This window comes from Psittacula echo (assembly GCF_963264785.1).
Source record: "Psittacula echo genome assembly, chromosome: 10".
Taxonomy (NCBI): Eukaryota; Metazoa; Chordata; class Aves; order Psittaciformes; family Psittacidae; genus Psittacula; species Psittacula echo.
The window spans coordinates 12,997,613-13,015,842 of NC_137741.1; the positions used below are offsets into that span (position 1 = coordinate 12,997,613).

At 37.7% G+C, this 18,230-nt stretch overlaps 1 protein-coding gene across 1 annotated transcript in view; it reads left to right on the top strand.

Annotated features, from left to right (window-relative positions):
• ADAMTSL3 (ADAMTS like 3) overlaps nucleotides 1-13,155 on the top strand; it is a gene marked incomplete at both ends in the record, with an annotated part of 180,023 nt that extends 166,868 nt beyond the window's left edge. Inside the window, 8 exons of the mRNA XM_080626663.1 lie at nucleotides 1,781-1,963; nucleotides 3,924-4,043; nucleotides 5,123-5,335; nucleotides 7,765-7,948; nucleotides 10,463-10,667; nucleotides 11,519-11,628; nucleotides 12,346-12,560; nucleotides 13,094-13,155. Of these exons, the coding sequence (XP_080482789.1) occupies nucleotides 1,781-1,963; nucleotides 3,924-4,043; nucleotides 5,123-5,335; nucleotides 7,765-7,948; nucleotides 10,463-10,667; nucleotides 11,519-11,628; nucleotides 12,346-12,560; nucleotides 13,094-13,155 (1,292 nt within the window). The remainder of the gene's footprint in view (nucleotides 1-1,780; nucleotides 1,964-3,923; nucleotides 4,044-5,122; nucleotides 5,336-7,764; nucleotides 7,949-10,462; nucleotides 10,668-11,518; nucleotides 11,629-12,345; nucleotides 12,561-13,093) is intronic.
• Nucleotides 13,156-18,230: the final 5,075 nt, after the last annotated feature.

Consider the following 18,230-nt stretch of genomic DNA (forward strand, 5'->3'; position numbering starts at 1 on the left):
CCATCTGTATAGTAAGTATATGTGCCTGAATGGCCATGGAAAGTACACTGTAAAGGAAAAATATGTCTGAGAATGATACACTTTAGCCAGAAAGCAGGGGTAAAATGGAAAAAAGACCCTTAAAACAAGATCTCATCCTAATCCCAAAAGGATTTTTTGAAGTGGCATAAAGCTTCTTCTGGAAACTTGAAAAACAGCCTGGTTTCTCGGACCCTTGTGCACCCTGCAGTTTTGTACTTTGTTTTATGCAGTTTTATTCAGTAAAACAAAATCTCATGAGTTTAAAAGCACTGAACAGCTGCTAAATCGTCTAGAATAAAATCTGTAATTATGCAGGAGAGTGTTTCTCTGTTGTTTTTCTAGACAAAATAATGGGGGGAGCTTTCTCCTTCAGTGAAATAGCAGGTTCCAAAAAATATGTCTGGTTCCTATTACAGTAAAGGAAAATCCTGAGGTGTGCATTGGAAGTGCTAAGCCAGTGATTGAAATGTTAAAGTTGTTCCTAAAGGCTATTCCACATCATGAAGACATCATCTGTAAAGTAATACTGCACAATGATCTGTGAAGAGAGCAGGCCGAATTAGCGTTCAACATGGCTGAAACTTCCAATGTCCCACAGTCAGGTCAGCTTCTATAGCAGAACCTGGTTTGGTAGTCTTCAGTGAGTGCTGACCAATATATTTAGTGAAGAAAGAGTTCAGGTGAACAGCGGTTTGACTACTCTGGCTTGTCTTGTGCCCTGTGCCTTCATGCACCGTTATGGCTAGTCACTATGCCACGTAGGCCAGGCTTACCTCATGGTTTATCTAGGATTTTGGAGCTTTGAAAGAGCACTTCTGCAGCAGCAGCTCCCTCAGAGCACAAGCAATGAAGCATCTGATTTGCCAACTCACAAAATACCTTTTTAAAGACAAATATTTGAGGAAAATAAAACCCTAGAAGTGCTCCCACAGAGCTGGTGCTGTGCCAGTGGAAAAATCACCTAGTTAAAAATAAATGACCAAAGTCATTAATTGATTGAAACTTAGAATGACAAGTTATCTGCAAATGCTGTTTTTTGGTGTTCAAGTGTTACAGTGTGTATGTTGATAGACCTTTGGATTTCTAAAACATCGTAAGATTGCTTAACAGCTGGGCCCCTCGTTTAAGTGTGAATATCTTTTTCTGTCTCTTTTCCTTCATTCTTCACTGTTACAAGTTGTACATATGATATCTGTAAGTTGGAGAAGTTTTCCGGAGCTTTTTTGGAAGAAACTGGCCACATGTATTTTCCAATCTAATTGATAAATATATCCTTTTTTCTTCAAGAGAAATATTTTGCCTCCATTTCTTTTTCTTTATTTTTAATTAGAAATTGAATATTCATTCCTTCCTTCATATATTCTGGCATGCAGGTTGAATGAAAAGATGCTGTTCAGGTCTTTATGTCAGTTGGTCCTGATTGGAGTTAATGTTCTCACATCTTCCAGTAGCAGGACTCAGAAGAACACTGCTTTTGTAGGACTGGTAGCAGTGTTTTAAGCTGTTCTGTGAGCTTGCCTTACAATGCCTAACCTTTAAGCTCAGTGGGATACTGAAATATTAATAGGACTCACAGCTAAGAAGTTCTGTTGTGAGTGGAAAAAGTACTTGGTTTGCTTCAGTGTTGTTACTTTGGTTTATATGAATTGTGAAATAACAAAGGAACTTAGGATTCTTGGGTATCATAGTAGCAGTTTGCAATATGAAACCTATGGTTTATCTTTCTCAAATAAATGTTTTGATTACTTGCATTTTGAAGGTGTTCCCCAACCAAAAGTAACGTGGTATAAGAAGAAAGGCATTCTACAAATCAATTCTTTCTTGAGTTTGAATGGCTCTTTGTTTCTGAGGAATGTATCCTATGAAGATGCAGGAACATACACTTGCAGAGCAACTAATGCTCTTGGAAAAGCTGAAGCTTCATCTGTTATCCACTTAACTGGTAAGTGCTAGATGAGAATTCCTTACTGATAACAACATCGAGCCACTTCCATTATGAAATTTAACCAGTAAAATAGTCGGGGGGATATTTAGCACTTTATTATGAACCTGGAGATTTTGATTGCATCTGATTCCCTGGGTTCTGTTCTTTATTTTGTGTTTCCTTAAATAATGGATCTAGGTGCAGATAGTTTGACTTGTGACTTCTTCAAAACTTATTCCATCTTCTTGCTTCCAGGCAACAAATAGCAACCATTAAACCAGCAGACACATTACAAAATGAAATCCACTGTCACATTGTTGCCAGCACTTTAATCTAGGGCTTGAGTTATTGAGAAAATCTGGAGGGAATGCAGTGAAATGAAAGAAAAGGCTTGGTTTGTGTTTTGTTTTATTATATGGGTACATAGAAAACAAAAAATTCTGAAAATGAACTGCTAACTTTCAGAATAGAAAAGGTAAAGAAAAACTCCATTTAAATGACTCTATTGTAAGTAGGTTAATAATGTAATACTGTATAATGCAATCATGCCTTGCAAATAGCTCTAATAAATGGATCATTCACGTATAGAGATTAACTTTCTCACCATTTTGCTGTACAGAGTACAACACAGCTACACATGGCCAGTCCTGCTACAAAGCTTCCTTTCTTAGGCACACATGTGTCGGGTACATTATAGATGTTTGGATCTGTTGGCCAAGGAAGAGGTACCAAAGACATAATAGGAGTCTCTGTGTGAGGATGAGTGTAGACTAAAGCTCTGGTCTTGGTTTCAGTTTTCCTGGAGTCCATGAAAACTTCAGATGTTCCAGAAAGGAATATTATTATAATGATGTGACTGGGAAGACTGCTCACAAGAGTCTGAACTCCGTTTCTATTGCTGGTCACATGATGTTAGTTCAAATAAACCTTGAGTGGATAGGAGAGGGCTAAATTCCACAGTATTTTTTGGCTGTGCAAAACCGCAGTGAAATCAGAGGACTTCTGGTGTCAGGGCTTGCAGATTGCACTGACTCTAAAGCAACATTGTGTCAGCATTTTGGACCTTGCTACAGCAACTACTGCCTGACCTGGCGCAGTTGAGTAGAGCAAAATCTGTGCAGCTTTTCTAATCTAAGTTCCTAAGGACTGATGAGGCAACTAGCCTATTGCCTGTGTGGGACTGGCCTCCCTGTGATTCTGAGACTGTTTTGTCCCAGTGTTTACACGGACAAATAGGAGGTTTTGTGTACACCAAGGAAAAATGTTGAATACATGTAAAATGACCCACAGAAGTTAGAATATAACAAAAGATTAAGCCATGCTAGAAGGAGAATCACAGCTATTATGCACATTCATTAAAACAGAAATGTTGACTAAGTGGTAAGAACTGTGTGTTACTGACAGCTTGCCACGTTTTTGGCAGTTATTCTGTCTGGCATATGATAAAAAGAAGTTGCTATAGTGATAGGCATGTGATTCTGCATACATTATGCTATCTGTATGCATAATGAGGTTTTAAAATATTTTCTTCTCTTTTCTGTTGTAGCACTCTGTCGTAATTCCATCTAATCAAACAGAGGAATTGGCCTGATTCCACTGAGAGAAATATTTTTCTTAACATTTCTGTATGTGACTGGCATTGAAATGATAAATAACATTGTCACGAGAAACAGGAAATACATCATACATCCTACAAATCCTGCTTTTACTCTGTTTCAGGCTTATTTTTCAAATAAATGAAATTGATTGAAAAACTTGCATAAACATGTATAAATAGTTTCTGTTTCCCTGTTTATATATCTCAAATACATTTGTTAGACCGTTTAAGTGCATAAATTAAGTTGATCCTGAAGAATACCAAAGCACTATTATCCTTCTGCTTCGTAACTAACATGTTGGGTATTTTGATACAAATTGGGTTTTTTAGCACTGTGGTTTAATTCTTTCTAAGAAATATATCTTACGCATTGTCTTACAGAACAAAGATTTACAGAGAATAATACCCTATTATCAAAGGGAAGCAGAAGAAAGCGTGTTATAATGGCATCTGGAATTGGTACAAATGTCAGTGTAGTACCTGGAGATCCACTGAGAATAGGTACTTTGTCTTTTCTTCTTTGTCAGTTAAAGTATTTATTCATTTAATTAAAATAGAAGGGGCCTTGTGGAGAAATGAGTGTAATTCCTAAGACTCCAGGTTTGTTGACCACCTGGATTTCCTGAAATGAGTGTAATTCCTAAGGCTCCAGGTTTGTTGACCACCTGGATTTCCTAACCATTGCTAAGCTTTCTGTTATCAGGAGGAGGCCTCAGAGTAGACACACAATTATTGTTTGATTCAGTTTTTCAATAAATATTTTGAAAGGACAACCCTTTAGGCATTGTCTGGGTGACTCACCAGGGGACTAAAGACTTGAAAACTATGGGAGGGAATTCAGCTGGGCTCTGGAACTGTTCTTTTTCTTTTTTTTTTTTGTCTAAATGAATATCTTTGTTTCCGTCCCTCTGTGTTCCTGTGGAGTGAAAATGCAGTGATTTTCTTTAAGGTGTTCCTAACTCCTTTCCAAAAGAGAGAGAGAAACTCTTTCGTTGCCCTCTTTGCATATTGTAGAGTCTGGGATGAAATATTTGTTCTATTTAAATAGTTGTTCCCCCCCTCCCTTCCTTTCATATAGAAGTTAAATTTGTAAGAACAAGGGGTAATGTGTTTAAACATAAACAGGGGAGATGTGGGTTAGATGTAAGGAAGAAATTCTTTACTGTGAAGGGTGGTGAGACACTGGAACAGGCTGCCCAAGGAAGTTGTGAATGCTCCATCTCTAGCAGTGTTCAAGGTCCTGTTCAGGACCTTGAGCAACCTGCTCTAGTGAGATGTGCCCAGGTTGGGACAAGATGATCTCAAGGTTCCTTCCAGCCCAAACCATTCTATGATTCTGTAACTTACTGAAAGTGAAAATACAAAGAACTGTGGTAAGTATACATCAGCTTACACAGCTGATAACCCTCAAAGGGGCAGTCAGGATTTTGGGCCATAGCTTGGACTTCAGTGAATTTATGCATACTCCTGTTTTTATTTAGACTGTTAAGGTCTTCTACGTAGAATCACACAATAATGCATACATTCACAAACATTTTAATGTGTTTAGAAAAACTTGCTAAAATGCTATTGATTTTTAGGTTGCCCGGTGCTGCCCAGCTACAGAAATACAGTTCACTGGCTTTTTGGAGATAACCCAATTGAGGAAGTTAAGACCTTGGAATACCGAACCCTGGTTGGGGGTCGTATCTTAGAGGTGAACACCAACTCTGGTCAATTTGCTGGACAATTCCAATGTTGGATTTCAGCTACTGCAAAACTAATGTCAGTTTGGGTAAATGTCAAGAAGGAAGGTTTGTTGAAAATTATATGACAAATTCTTAAATTTTAATATATTTTCTTTCACTGTGTAAAGACTTTCCTGAAACCTAACCTGCTTTTATACTTAGAAAGTAATTCATAAATTCGTGTTTAATGTCATGTATGTGAATAGTCTCATTTAAGTCATTAGACAATGTTCATACTCAGAGTTGGATATGGGAATTAATGTGTACCCAACTGTCATGTGGGGGTTCTCATTTTGTACCTGTGCAGCTAAGAAGCTGAGAGAATGTTGCCTGTTTCAGTGTCTTGCTGTTTAAACAGTTTTAAATTGGGCAGGTTTTCTCAACTTCCCCTTCAATAAATCATACAAATTGCTTCCAGGATAGCACACCAAACTGAAACAAAGCTGACTTTGAGGTTGTATTTGAAAATATCTTCATTATAATCAAAATAATTTTAATACTTGTCATATTACAGCATCATGACAATGATACAGCCATCTTATTTTAGTCACCCTTAAACATATACTAGGGCACACTCCATGCTCTTCAACTCAATGTTAAGTTTTCAAGAGTGTTTTGTAATGTTCTCCAACGTAATGCACTTGCACAAAACTACATTCCTATTAGTAGGTTATGAAATGTGCAACTGAGAATTATAGACGAATTTGACAAGGATCTTACATATGCACCAGCAGGACAATACAGCAGGCAGTATCTGCAAACATTTTATAAATTTTATAAAGTGCTTCAGAAATTAGTTACATTTTAATTTGTTTTTTAAAAAAACAGAAAGTTAGATCCTATTAAAGTCTGGCAGCAAAGCACCAAACTCCATTTGACAGTTAAAAATACCCCAAACCTCTTACCAGTCAATACCTGGGGAACGAAAATGAGGTTTAAAAGCAAGTATCTGTTGAAATTGGAAGTTTTGGTGTGTGTTGTATCTATTAACATATCAATATGATTTGACTTCCTGTTTGTGCAAAGGACCCTAACAGTTAAGATCACATCTTACAAATTCCCTGCGCTATGTCTAAGTGTATTCTCAGTGACTGGCAGCGCTTTACTTCTGTGGGTGAGAATGGTTCTGGTAGGCATGGGGATGTGGAGTCAGTTACATTTACAAAGTGATTTTGCTGAAACATATCTGTGATCGAAATATCTAGTTTTAAAATGAAAAGTAAATCTAAACAGTAATGAACTGAATGAGAAAATATCCTAATAGAGGTTTAACAAACCCTGGTCCTAATGCATATCTCATTAAAGTTAAAATTTCTGAACAGGTCCAGCCAGGTGTTGAACTATCCACCTGCAGTCTTTAGCTGGACTGCCTTTTGGTTGCCCAATACCCTTTCCAGTCAGGCTGGTCAGAATTTTGGTGCAATTTCATTTTCTAATCATAAGCTTTAATGATGCTTATATAAACGGTTCAGCACTAAAATGCCCATGCATTTGTAAGACTGCAAAATCTCCTTTGGTATTTTTTGCACAGTAGGCATATTGAGGGCACTTCTGAGCAGTATCATCCTAGTTAAACAAACAATACAGTCTCTCCATCATAGTTGCAGTCAGTAAATTTAACTATTTCCACTTTGAAAAAGGCCCTTTTGTATTATTTTAAGAAACCCAGAAGTAATAAGGAAACATTGAAAAACAATAAGTTAAAGAATTCATTATGTGCTGTAAGAGTGAGCCTGTGGACACAGCTGGTAGCTATCAATTATTCTTGGTTATTACAGAAAAATCTGACTCCTGTGATCACATAAAAATCTGTCAACATTGCATAGTACTTCATCTTTTACCAAGTGTCAAAAAAAAAAAACTTGTAGGGCAAGGAGAAGTGTGGAATTGTGACTAAACAGAAAGGTAGTAATTGTTAGAGGTGATTGGTTTTTAATATAAAATGCTCTTTAAAACAAATTCCTTTTTCATCTTGCCAGTGCCTCAGTGGCAAATTATTTATGCATTAAATAGTGTCTATATTTCTATAGTTTAGTACAGGATTCCTTTAAATCCCTGAAATTATGTGAAGTGTGTGGAGTAAGATGAGTTTTCTTCAGAATAAACTTACTATAGAACAGCAGGAAACCTGGAGAGCCTGATTTACAGTTTCCTCTTTTTAATGCTCATTGTAGAAAAATGTTACGAAAGTTTTAAAAGAAGTTCATTAGTTCCTACTGTGAGCCAGGTTCTGCCCTTCATGTGCACATATGCTGATCCCATTTGCCTTCTAGAGAACTCTGTGCTCATATATAAGGGCTGAACTTGAGGGGAAGCGAGTAGGATGAAATTCTACTTGGGCTTATGGTCCCTTGTCACAATGCTGAAATATTTGCTGTTCTACAGTCGATGCGGTGTCTATCTAGCTTAAAGAATATGCTGCCAAATCAATTGAAATGTGACACAGTTACAATGTATAGTGCCTCTCTCACGCTATTTTCTATTGCATTTCTTAGATTATAAATGGGAATATACTGAGTGGAGTACTTGCTCTGCTAGCTGTGGGAACACAGGAACCCGCTCCAGAAGGCTACAGTGCATGAACACAGAGAAACAGAATGTAAATGAATCATTATGCAGAGAGCTGCAAAAGCCAGTGATTACTTACGAGTCATGCAACACAGATGACTGCCCTGCCAGGTAAAATCCTTTCTACTCTTATTTCCATCTGCTCTATGTGTATTGAATGTTTCTGTGCTTGTACTCTGAGATTGAAATGGGGGTTTTGGTTCATCATGAACCCTGAAGCATAAGGGATGTGAAAACAGATCACTAGCAAGTTAGGGAAACACTTGATTCAGCAGGATAAATGAGATCTGTGCAAGTCTCCATGCTGCTGCATCAAGTCTTGCTGCTGCTGCATCAAGTCTTGCTACTGCTGCCACACCTCAGAAGCTAAGCTGGAGGTCTCTCTGAGGCACTGATGTGCTAGCTTTGTGGAATCTGTGCCAACACACAGAGAGAAAACTTGTCATGTGTAGAGCAGGCAGGATACTCTGTGTTCACCTCCTCTCCTTCCATGCCAACAGAGCTCTGAGTAGGATGTTTACTGCGGAATGCCTCATTTGCCTCTAATGCCCCTCACCACAGTGTCACATTCCCTGCATATTCTTCCCTGCCAGTTTTCTCACTGGATCAACTGAGGTATCTTGTGATCTTGGTGCAAAAATCTTTATATCACAGGCAAGTATACCACAACATCTGATTCCAAAAGCCAAAACCTTACCTCTAAACTTCCTGAGTTGCACGAGCATTCCAGCTCAGCAAGGCTCTAGGTTTGTAGCAGGAAATCCCACAGGAGTCCTCAAAACAAGTGCTTTCCGGTGCTTAAAAGAATTGGCCATCACTGTCAGCAACATAAAAATCTGTGAAGGCTGAAAAATCATGCACACATTTTGGAGTTGTCCCTCACTGGAAAATTTTTGAAGAGAAGTGTTAAGACCTTAACTGACATTGTGGGAGTGCATCCTGCCAGTATGTTCTAAACTGTGTTCTAAATACAGAAAACATAGCAACAGATAAATAGCAAGGGAAATTTGTTTATATTTCATTATTAGCAACCAAAAACCCAGCTCATCTGAAATTGGGAGTCTGAACTCCAGCCAGCCCATAACAAGCAAACTTTTTGCCAGTGGAAAAATACTGAAATAGAAGTAATATTTTGAAACACACGGACTCAGTTGCAGGTTCCCTCTCTAAAATCCAGCCATTCAGAGCAGACAACAGAGACTTAGGAGGATACAAGAGTACTCTCTTGAGCAAGGCCATGCCTTTTCAGTGGACTGCAGTACATGATTTAACAATCTGATTATCGCTGGACCCAGAGTATTCACCACCAACACCCATCAGTTATTTCATAAACAGCCTGGGACCTAAATTCCCTGTTATTAAAATGCTTAGATCTATGTTACTTTTAATTTGGCTTTATGCATTCACCAGTGGAAGGGAATTGTGTGCATACTCACATACTTAACACTACCTTGAATTATATATATATATATGCTAACATACAAATTATTTTTATGCAATATTCCACACTTCCTGTATGGGAAAAGCATCCCAGATGCCTGGAAAATAGCCCTGTGTCTGGTTGCTAATGCCTCTACCCTCCGCCTCTTCTGTGTGATTACTGATCTGGGAGGGAAGTACAAAATGTTCAGACTTCCCCTTCCATTTCCCTACTTACTGATTCCTGCAGGATCTCCTCATCCCAGGGCAACTGTTTAGAAAATATCTGTAGAACTGTAAAGCCTTTAGATGTACAGTCAGTGTCATAAGCCCTTGTTATTCAAAGCTTTTTTGTGTATGTTTAATTGCTTCTCTCCAGCACAGCATAGAAGTGCAGTTAAGCAAATATAAGGGTTTAAGCATATGCTTAACTTGTGCTTTAAGTGTTTGTCAAATTTGGGCCTTGCTGACTTGCTGTGGTGCACTGCACCAAATGTTTGTGAAAGTACTTGAGCTTTGAAAGGGAGAAAAAGACAAAGGTCCAGACTGTAAAAGATTAATCTGCCTTTAATGGATATAAGCTGTTTGACTGTAAGAAAATGAAAGAATTGCTAAAGAGAATAGAGTATTTTTCCTATTATCACACTTGTGCTACACATGAAGTCCCATTCTGTATTCCTAGCTTAGATTTATTGAAAGATCAAGTCAAATAAATCAAATAAATCGTATTACCACTTGCTGCTTCCCCAGCTTCCTAGCTGCTAAGGCTGACTAATCTTTGTGACTTCTAATAAATAAATAACATGTTCTGCTTGAGCCATTATCTAGCAAGATCTTGATGTAATAAATTTGCATGAGTTATAACACCTCTTACCTTAGCAGTAACTATATCAGGTACCATTCACTTTATAAGTTAGGGGAAAGTAGGCTGTTCTTCTTTCAGAAATGTTAAATCCAGTGGGATCTACAGGGTTTAGCTACCACAATCTGTTGAGTACAAGCAGGATGACTTCTGCTGGCATATACTGAGCCATAGTTACCTGAGAAGTCATCAATTGACTGAATTTATAAGATCTTGCTTAAGTGATAAAGCTGATCCTACCTTTTCTCACATCTGAAACTTGCAATGACAGGTTCTTTTGATTTTTATTTGCAAACAAATCCCTGCTTTCACGGCTGCTGTTATTTTGTCTCCACATCCTGTAGGTGGATAACAAGTCCATGGTCTGAGTGCTCTGCATCATGTGGCAGCGGATTTCGCTATCGACAAATAACTTGTCAACAAGTGAAAGCTAATGGCAGTGTGCTGACAGTGCTTCCAGAGGCTTGTATATATGGAGATCGTCCCATGGGAAGGAAACCCTGTCTGGGTCCCTTGTGTACAGTGGGGACAATACAGGCAAAAGGAGAGGTATGTTACAGAGTTTGTGTGGAAACTCCTTCGATCATAAAAGTGTGTCAGTGTTGTCATACCACTGGCTGAACATCTATTCTTTTTGAGCCCTATTGCTCAAAGGAAGAGTTGTGTGGCACTGCCTGAAATTGCCTTTCAGACCCATGAATTGCAAATCCTTTTTTTTTCAATAATTTTGTGATGTGCGAGCTAGTTTTATCATGTTTGAAGACATGATCCAAAACCTAAGGATTAGTTTCAGTATACTTTATAAGCTAATCCATTACTACGCATTCCATTTTTAAGCTACTATATTGCTTTCATTGCAGTCTCATAAGAACACAGTTTGCATAGCTGTACTTGTGAAGTCACCAAAGATAGATATATGAATGTGCTTCAACAGCAGTTGTGACAATGTTTAATACACAGAACTCTGCTTTCTTATATTTTCTTTGTTTTTTCATTTGTGCCATAAACTTGTGTTCATATTGATATGATTTTTATGATTATTAACAGAGTGATTACTATTCAATGAGCAGAGAAGTGAATTAAGAGAATTACTGTTGCTGTATTCCTGATACAGACATTAACAAGAAAGCTTGTGATTGTCAGAGCTACAGATAAGGTGCTGCAGCTCTAGCAATGGAAAATGATGAGAACACAGGTAATGGATTTAGCTTTATGAATAGGTAGGAAAGTCAATATCTTGGCAAAATTACACAGAAACTTTATCCGAGCAGAATTGAATGCTTGAAGGAAAAATGCAGATCAAGAAATATGACAGGGTAGCTGCCTAGAAGGGTATTTCTGTTGTTATTAACCTATTTGTTTCTTTTTCTCCTCCCTCATCCTTTTCTCTCACTTTTTAGTGTTCTGGTCGCTGCAAAGGCCACCCTGTAGGCTTACAGCATCATCACTTTATATGTCAACTTCGTAATGGATCTTTGGTGCCAAACTATTCTTGTGATGAAAGAAAGAGGTATGCAGTTTGAAGCAGTTACAAGTTAGATTCTTTAGATGATCGTATTAAAGATACAGGGCAATGAAGAGCGGGGAATAAACGGGTAACAATACATACATGGGAATTGTTATTGTGTTTCTAGGTTACTGAGCCCAGCTCTTCTTAGTTCTTGCTGTAAAAGTGCTTCTGAATTGTGAGCATGTCAAAGCACTTTCGCTCCACACACAATGAAATTTTGGCTCCGCTGAAGTGTGCCATGGAACTTCCATGTACTACTGAGAGCCAGGATTCCACTTTGGCAGATTCAAATGTTTGAGGAGGTTCAGCGTCAGCATAGAAACATTACTTGTGTTCAGGAAAGAGGCTATGCATGAAGAGCATGCAACATTTCAGGGTCAGTTAAGTATTCCTCAAGACATTTCTTCTATTCCACGATTAAGGAATTGGTTTGAAGATACAGGGCATTGTCATTTGTTTCCTCATGAGTGAGGCATGATAAATGAACACAAATGAAATAGAGGAAGTTCAACTTAAATATAAGAACAATCTTTTTCCTGTGAGGATTCTCAAGCACTGGAATGGATTACCCGGAAAGGCTGTGCAGTCTGCATCCTTAGAGATATTCAGAACACAAATCAGCCTCCAAAAGTCCCTTCCAACATCAGCTCTATCATTCTGCAAATAATGGTATAGCAAAAAAGCAAACATTTAACTGCCATTTATTTTCCCCCACAGGTCTCCTGTCAGAAGAAACTGCTCTTCAGAGGCATGTGATGTCTACTGGGGGACAGGCCCTTGGAGGCCTTGCAGTGTGGACTGTGGGTCTGGATTTCAGTCAAGACGAGTGTATTGTGTACACAGAAAGAATAACAAACTTGTGGCTGATCAGTACTGTGGATGGAGGAAGAGACCAGTGACCTGGCAACACTGCAATAGCACAGCCTGCGGCAGTGTGTAAATGTTTATTTATATATGAGCATAGTAATAGTTTGTAGCAGTTATATTAGAAAGTGACTCACAGTTGTACGCTAATGATTCTGCAAGCATTTGATTGTACAACAAAGGTAAAACTATCCTCTCCAAGGAGTACTTCACAGTCCTGGGGTTATTTTTCTCTGAGTAGGCCAGTTTGATATTAAAGCCTCAAAAGCACTTTTAGAAACAGGATATTTAGGAAGTTGCTTTATGCAAACTTCCCTACATGACTGCGCCAGTTGTGACTCATGAGTCTCTGGGCAAGCTGTTAATTCCTGAAAGATGGGGTAGTTTTATGAAACAGAAAATAGGCAAATGGATGCAGTGAGATCGCACCTCTTATTTGTGACCTAGCTCAGCTTGGAGTCCACTGCTGCCAGAAATGCGAAGTAAAATAACAGCAAAGCTACCAAGGAATCCACCAGTTGTATACAATTACAACAATAAGTTCTACTATTTATCTTTTGTCCATTACAAAGCCTTTTAATGTTTAAATATATTTTTTCAGAAGGCAAATGCAAGGATGCAACTCACTACTGTACATTTGTAAAGCAGCTAAAGCTATCTTGATAGACACCTATGAACAAAGATGTCAGTCATGTCAAGAAATATAACTCTTCTGTGGAAAGTTCATAATGCTGCAGTGAAGATATACAAAGTATACACTTGTAAATTAGACATTAGTCATAACAGTAAATGGAAACGTGGAGCTAATGAAAAAGCAGTATTGCAGATTGATATGCTGGACAGAGTAATTTTTCTGGAAACTTTTATTATCCACTCTTTGCAATGGAACTTTTAATGTTTTAAACATCTTTGTGTCTGGATTAGGAAGATAACATCATGGCATATCATCTGTAAAAATTTTACATTTCAATTTCATCAGGGGAAAAAGCACTATCTAAAAGCACCAGATAATGCTTACTGTCCTTAACTTATGAGAAAAAACAAAGCCATAAAATCCTTTGAAGAATTCTGGAATGCAGCAACTGTTGACCCCTAGGTTTTGTTTTCATTGTTTTATCAAATTTAACACAATTTTTAAATTTATAGAAGCTATGGCCTGTAGCTGTAAGGTATTTGGCAGCAACTTTATTTTCATAAACAGCTTGAGCTTAAGAGTTGATCTCACAGGATATGTTTTACTGATATTAGCTGTCAGATGGATACACAGAAGCACATTAAATTTTTGTGCTTCTATTTATGTGTAATCAGTAAAAGATATTGTAGATGCTAGTACAATTTTCAGAACAGCAATAGATCTGTTTTGAATAAATGAGGTGTCATCTTCCATTGTTTCTATTCTGCTGCTCCAGTCACTGAAGTACAAAGTTCTGGCATGATTGGACTTTTCTACTGATTTTAAACTCGACACAAGGCTTCCTTGTCAGAGCTGTGAATGAAACATTTGTGAGCACTGTTCTCTTGCACATCAAGTCAAATGAGGAGCCACTAACTGGCTGAAATGGCTGTCACATTTTCTGTCTTGAATAAGTTGATTTTTTTCCCCCATCAATGTCCAAGGAACAGTCATTAATTAAGAAGATAGACAAATGCAAGAAATCTATTTTGAGCAGTATCCATCAATATGACTTTTCATCATGACCAAGAACTATGAGTCTTTTTGATAAATTCTGATTATGATATTCCCAGGTAAATTATTTTCCACATAGTAGATTGTCTCATTAGGGCTGCAAGCAGAGAGAACCCCATAAGAATCAGCAGATAAATGGTTTTTTTGTAGTTTCCAAACTACTGCACATACTGGAGGTCTGAATGCTTGTATTGACTTGGATCTACATTACACACTAATCAGTGGGCATGCTGTAAGAACAGTGTTAGAAACAGCATTTCCTGCACAATGGGTTTGCATCACTGAAAATTAGATTAGCACTACTGTATAGAAAACGTTTAGTGTGGACTATTGTGCCGGAGGCTGACTGCAAGGAGAGGATATTCCTGATCAGTACCTTTTTAATCAGCGATGGGTCTTGATTGTTTAAGCAGTTTTTTAAATTAAAAGAAAACATTTGTAAGATACTTTTGTAGATATTTATTGTCTGATTTTAAAAGTGCAATATTTTTTTGTACAGTGTTTAATAAAGATTTTTGGACATATATTTTTTCTTATTACCAAAATTTCTTATTCATGTTTTTGCTTATATTTAAAGCCTTCAAATGTTAACAAATAGCATTTTTTTGTTGCTTTAACTTTATCTTTGGTTAAGTATGCATGCTATACAGAAGCAGTGCTGTAAATGTTTGTTATTGCAATTGGCATGACACTCCTCTGTAGATTTATTTTATTGCTTCTCCAATAACTGAAGACTTTACTTTCTTGAACGTAGTTTTGATATTTCTGAAATAAAGTCTAGTTTGATTATCCAACACTGTGATTACCCAGAGATTGTTTATTACTGTGATTTTCATGGTAGCTATGCTTTCATTCCAAGTGTTATTTTATCAACCTGTTATGTCCATAATTCTGAGGTTTTACCAAAGCTAAGATTACTTCTTATTTTTGTCAGCTTATCAGACAGATTCTCAGCTTCGTTACAGTCTGCTTTGCATTGCTATTAATAGGCACCATAGATGTAACCTGACTGAAAAAGTGGGGAAGAGAATTTGCCAGAATCCAAATAAATCAGATCTGACTCATTGAAATCTAGAATCAGGATTCTGTAAAAAGGTGGAAAAAAGTTACATTTCTTTGCTGCCTGCAATGTACCAAGCAGAGCTCATTTAGATCCAAAAGAACAGTTCTATGTTTTATATTTAGTGGGTGATGGGAATAGCCAAGGCAAAAAATATTGTTTCAGAATTTCCAATATGTGTAATAGTATTTAGAAAGAAGAGTCTCATAAATAATATGAACAAGAAAAGCCTTCAAAAATTTATTAAATTGAAAATAAATGTCTAGCGATAAAATGGTGGTGTTTCAGAATCATGTGTTATAGAATCATAGAATAGTTAGGGTTGGAAAGGACCTTAAGATCATCTAGTGCCAACCCCCCTGCCATGGGCAGGGACACCTCACACTAACCCATGCCACCCAAGGCTCTGTCCAACCTGGCCTTGAACACCGCCAGGGATGGAGCATTCACAATTTCCCTGGGCAACCCATTCCAGTGCCTCACCACCCTTACAGTAAAAAATTTCTTCCTTATATCCAATCTAAACTTCCCCTGTTTAAGTTTGAACCCGTTACCCCTTGTCCTGTCACTACAGTCCCTGATGAATAGTTCATCCCCAGCGTCCCTATAGTCCCCCTTCAGATACTGGAAGGCTGCTCTGAGGTCTCCATGCAGCCTTCTCTTCTCCAGCCTGAACAGCCCCAACTTTTTCAGCCTGTCTTCATACGGGAGGTGCTCCAGTCCCCTGATCATCCTCGTGGCCCTCCTTGGAAAAGTGCATGGATCTATTTAATTCTCCTTTTGTGTCACCAATGGATTCTTTCTGTGCAGTCTGTATAGCAGTTCTGTGGAGCACGCTGTATAGCATACTGCCTGAAAAGCACTTTCATAATACCGATTGAATCCATGAGTAACTTTTCTGCTTATACATCTTGGTTTGGCATGACATCATAAAATGCTTTTTAACAGCTGTTATTTTGAGAAATATTAATTTTCCACCCTGCTCATTTTGTCTGCTTTTCAATAACATGTTGCTTATGAAAAAGTTGAGCTAAATTATTGAATATTGTCTGAAGGTTTATAATATCATTTGATGTTTTTGCTGGAAGCACAATCAGCAGGTTGTGGTTCTTTCAACTATAATGTAATAAAGGCTTCTCTCTGTCAGTATTAAACTCAGGGGAAAACATTATGGGTGAAATGAAAGGGAATATGTCTCCTCCACCCTAAAAAAGTCTTCAAACGCATCTGCAGAGGAACTATTAAATATATCTGAATATGCCTTCTACTTCCTCCCAAAAATTTTCGTACTGTGCTGGTAGGTGGCAGCAAATGACTTTCCACAACTTAGGGAAGGGGAAGTGACTTAAGAACTAAAAAAAATCTGTGAAAATTACAAAAAGCATGTGGGCTCACTCACAGACCCAGAGGAGGAGTGATTTTCAGCAGAACATCCACACGTAACTTCATGGATTCAGATTGCATTTCTCAATGAGGTTTTTTCCTCCCTAGAAAAGAGACCTTGCAGGATCTGAGGAAGGATATTCTGTAAACTTCTCATGAGGTACCAAGACTGTGTATAGGATACAGACTTGGGTAGGTGTAACTATGCACAGTTTTGACTTTGTTTTCCCAGTTGTGGCCAGAGAAAGAATGGCTCAAGTTTCATAAAGAAAAGGGTGTTTGTAGTTTGTTTTCTTCTGCAGTTTAGAAGGATGACAATGAATTGTACTTTTTCCTGTCCTGCTTCAAGGTTATCATAGCTTTACATTGCCCTTGTTCATTCTCAATCCAAAATGTCTTTACCAGCTGGGGACATAAATAATCTTCAGAGAGAAAATGTTAATTGAGTTGTTATTTCTTTAACCGAGTCATATTACAAAAACACAGGACAAAGACAAACGTTACATTAAAGTAACTGATGCTTTAATAATGTCTGGAGCTCTCTCATACAGTGCCTTTATGCACAGTTAATACACTCAGTTCAACTTTCTTCCTTGCATGGGATCCAGTTCCTGCTTACGTGTATCCATCATCAATCTTAGTCCTTTTATTGGTGATTTGGTTATGAAGTAGGAGCACAGAATTCTTTAGAACCCAAATGACTGCCCTATACCAATGTGTGCAAGATCTGCGATACTGAAAAGAATTATACTGGAGTAACTGTGATAGAACATGATACTGTTAATCATAGAATTATTTATTGGGTCTTGCTTAAATCATGAACATAATAGGACTGAAATTAAGTTCATCTTGATTTCCCCAAATCAGGTAAAGATACATAGAGAAAATACTAAATATCTCATACAGAAGCATAATCACTGCATGTAGGACTTCCGGAAAAATTTTGTTTTCTGTGTTTTTCCATAAGTAATTCTTTGAAGAGCAGACAGGCTCAAGACAGGCTCCCTACAGATTCCTGCATCTTGGCTGGTATTTTTTTTTAACTGAGTTTACACTATTTTCTGTTATCTCTACATACACCTTTATAGTTTTCTGCCATTTTCCCCGTCAGACTGACTCTGCTGTGAACTCAAGCAGTGATAACAGGCTGCTTAGCTTTAAAAATCAGCTAACAGGATCTAAACCTGCAGCGGGTGGATGTTAACTTTTTGAGCCTGATTCTTTCTGCTTCCTCACCATCTACCTTAAAAACTTGAAAAACAATCATCTTTGAAATCTGTTTGTAAAATTTTATAGAATTTGAACACTGGGTTTAACAATTACTCAGGTGGGAAGGTCACAGTGTGTCTGCGTGTCCAAAGCTATGTTTCCTTCGGGAGTGAGGCTGAAAAATCATGGTCAGGAAAATCAGGAAACAGAGTCTAATGATCTGCTTTTTATGTATGAGTGATCTCAGGTATGTGTACAGGAGCAGAGAAAGAATACTTCTTATTAATTGCTGTTAGAAATTAGAAATTTGTACTGTCTTCAGAACTGACTAAAGGAAAAATAATGATGACAAATGCTAAACCTGGGCTTTTAGGAATTCTGAGGCATGATGGGATGCTA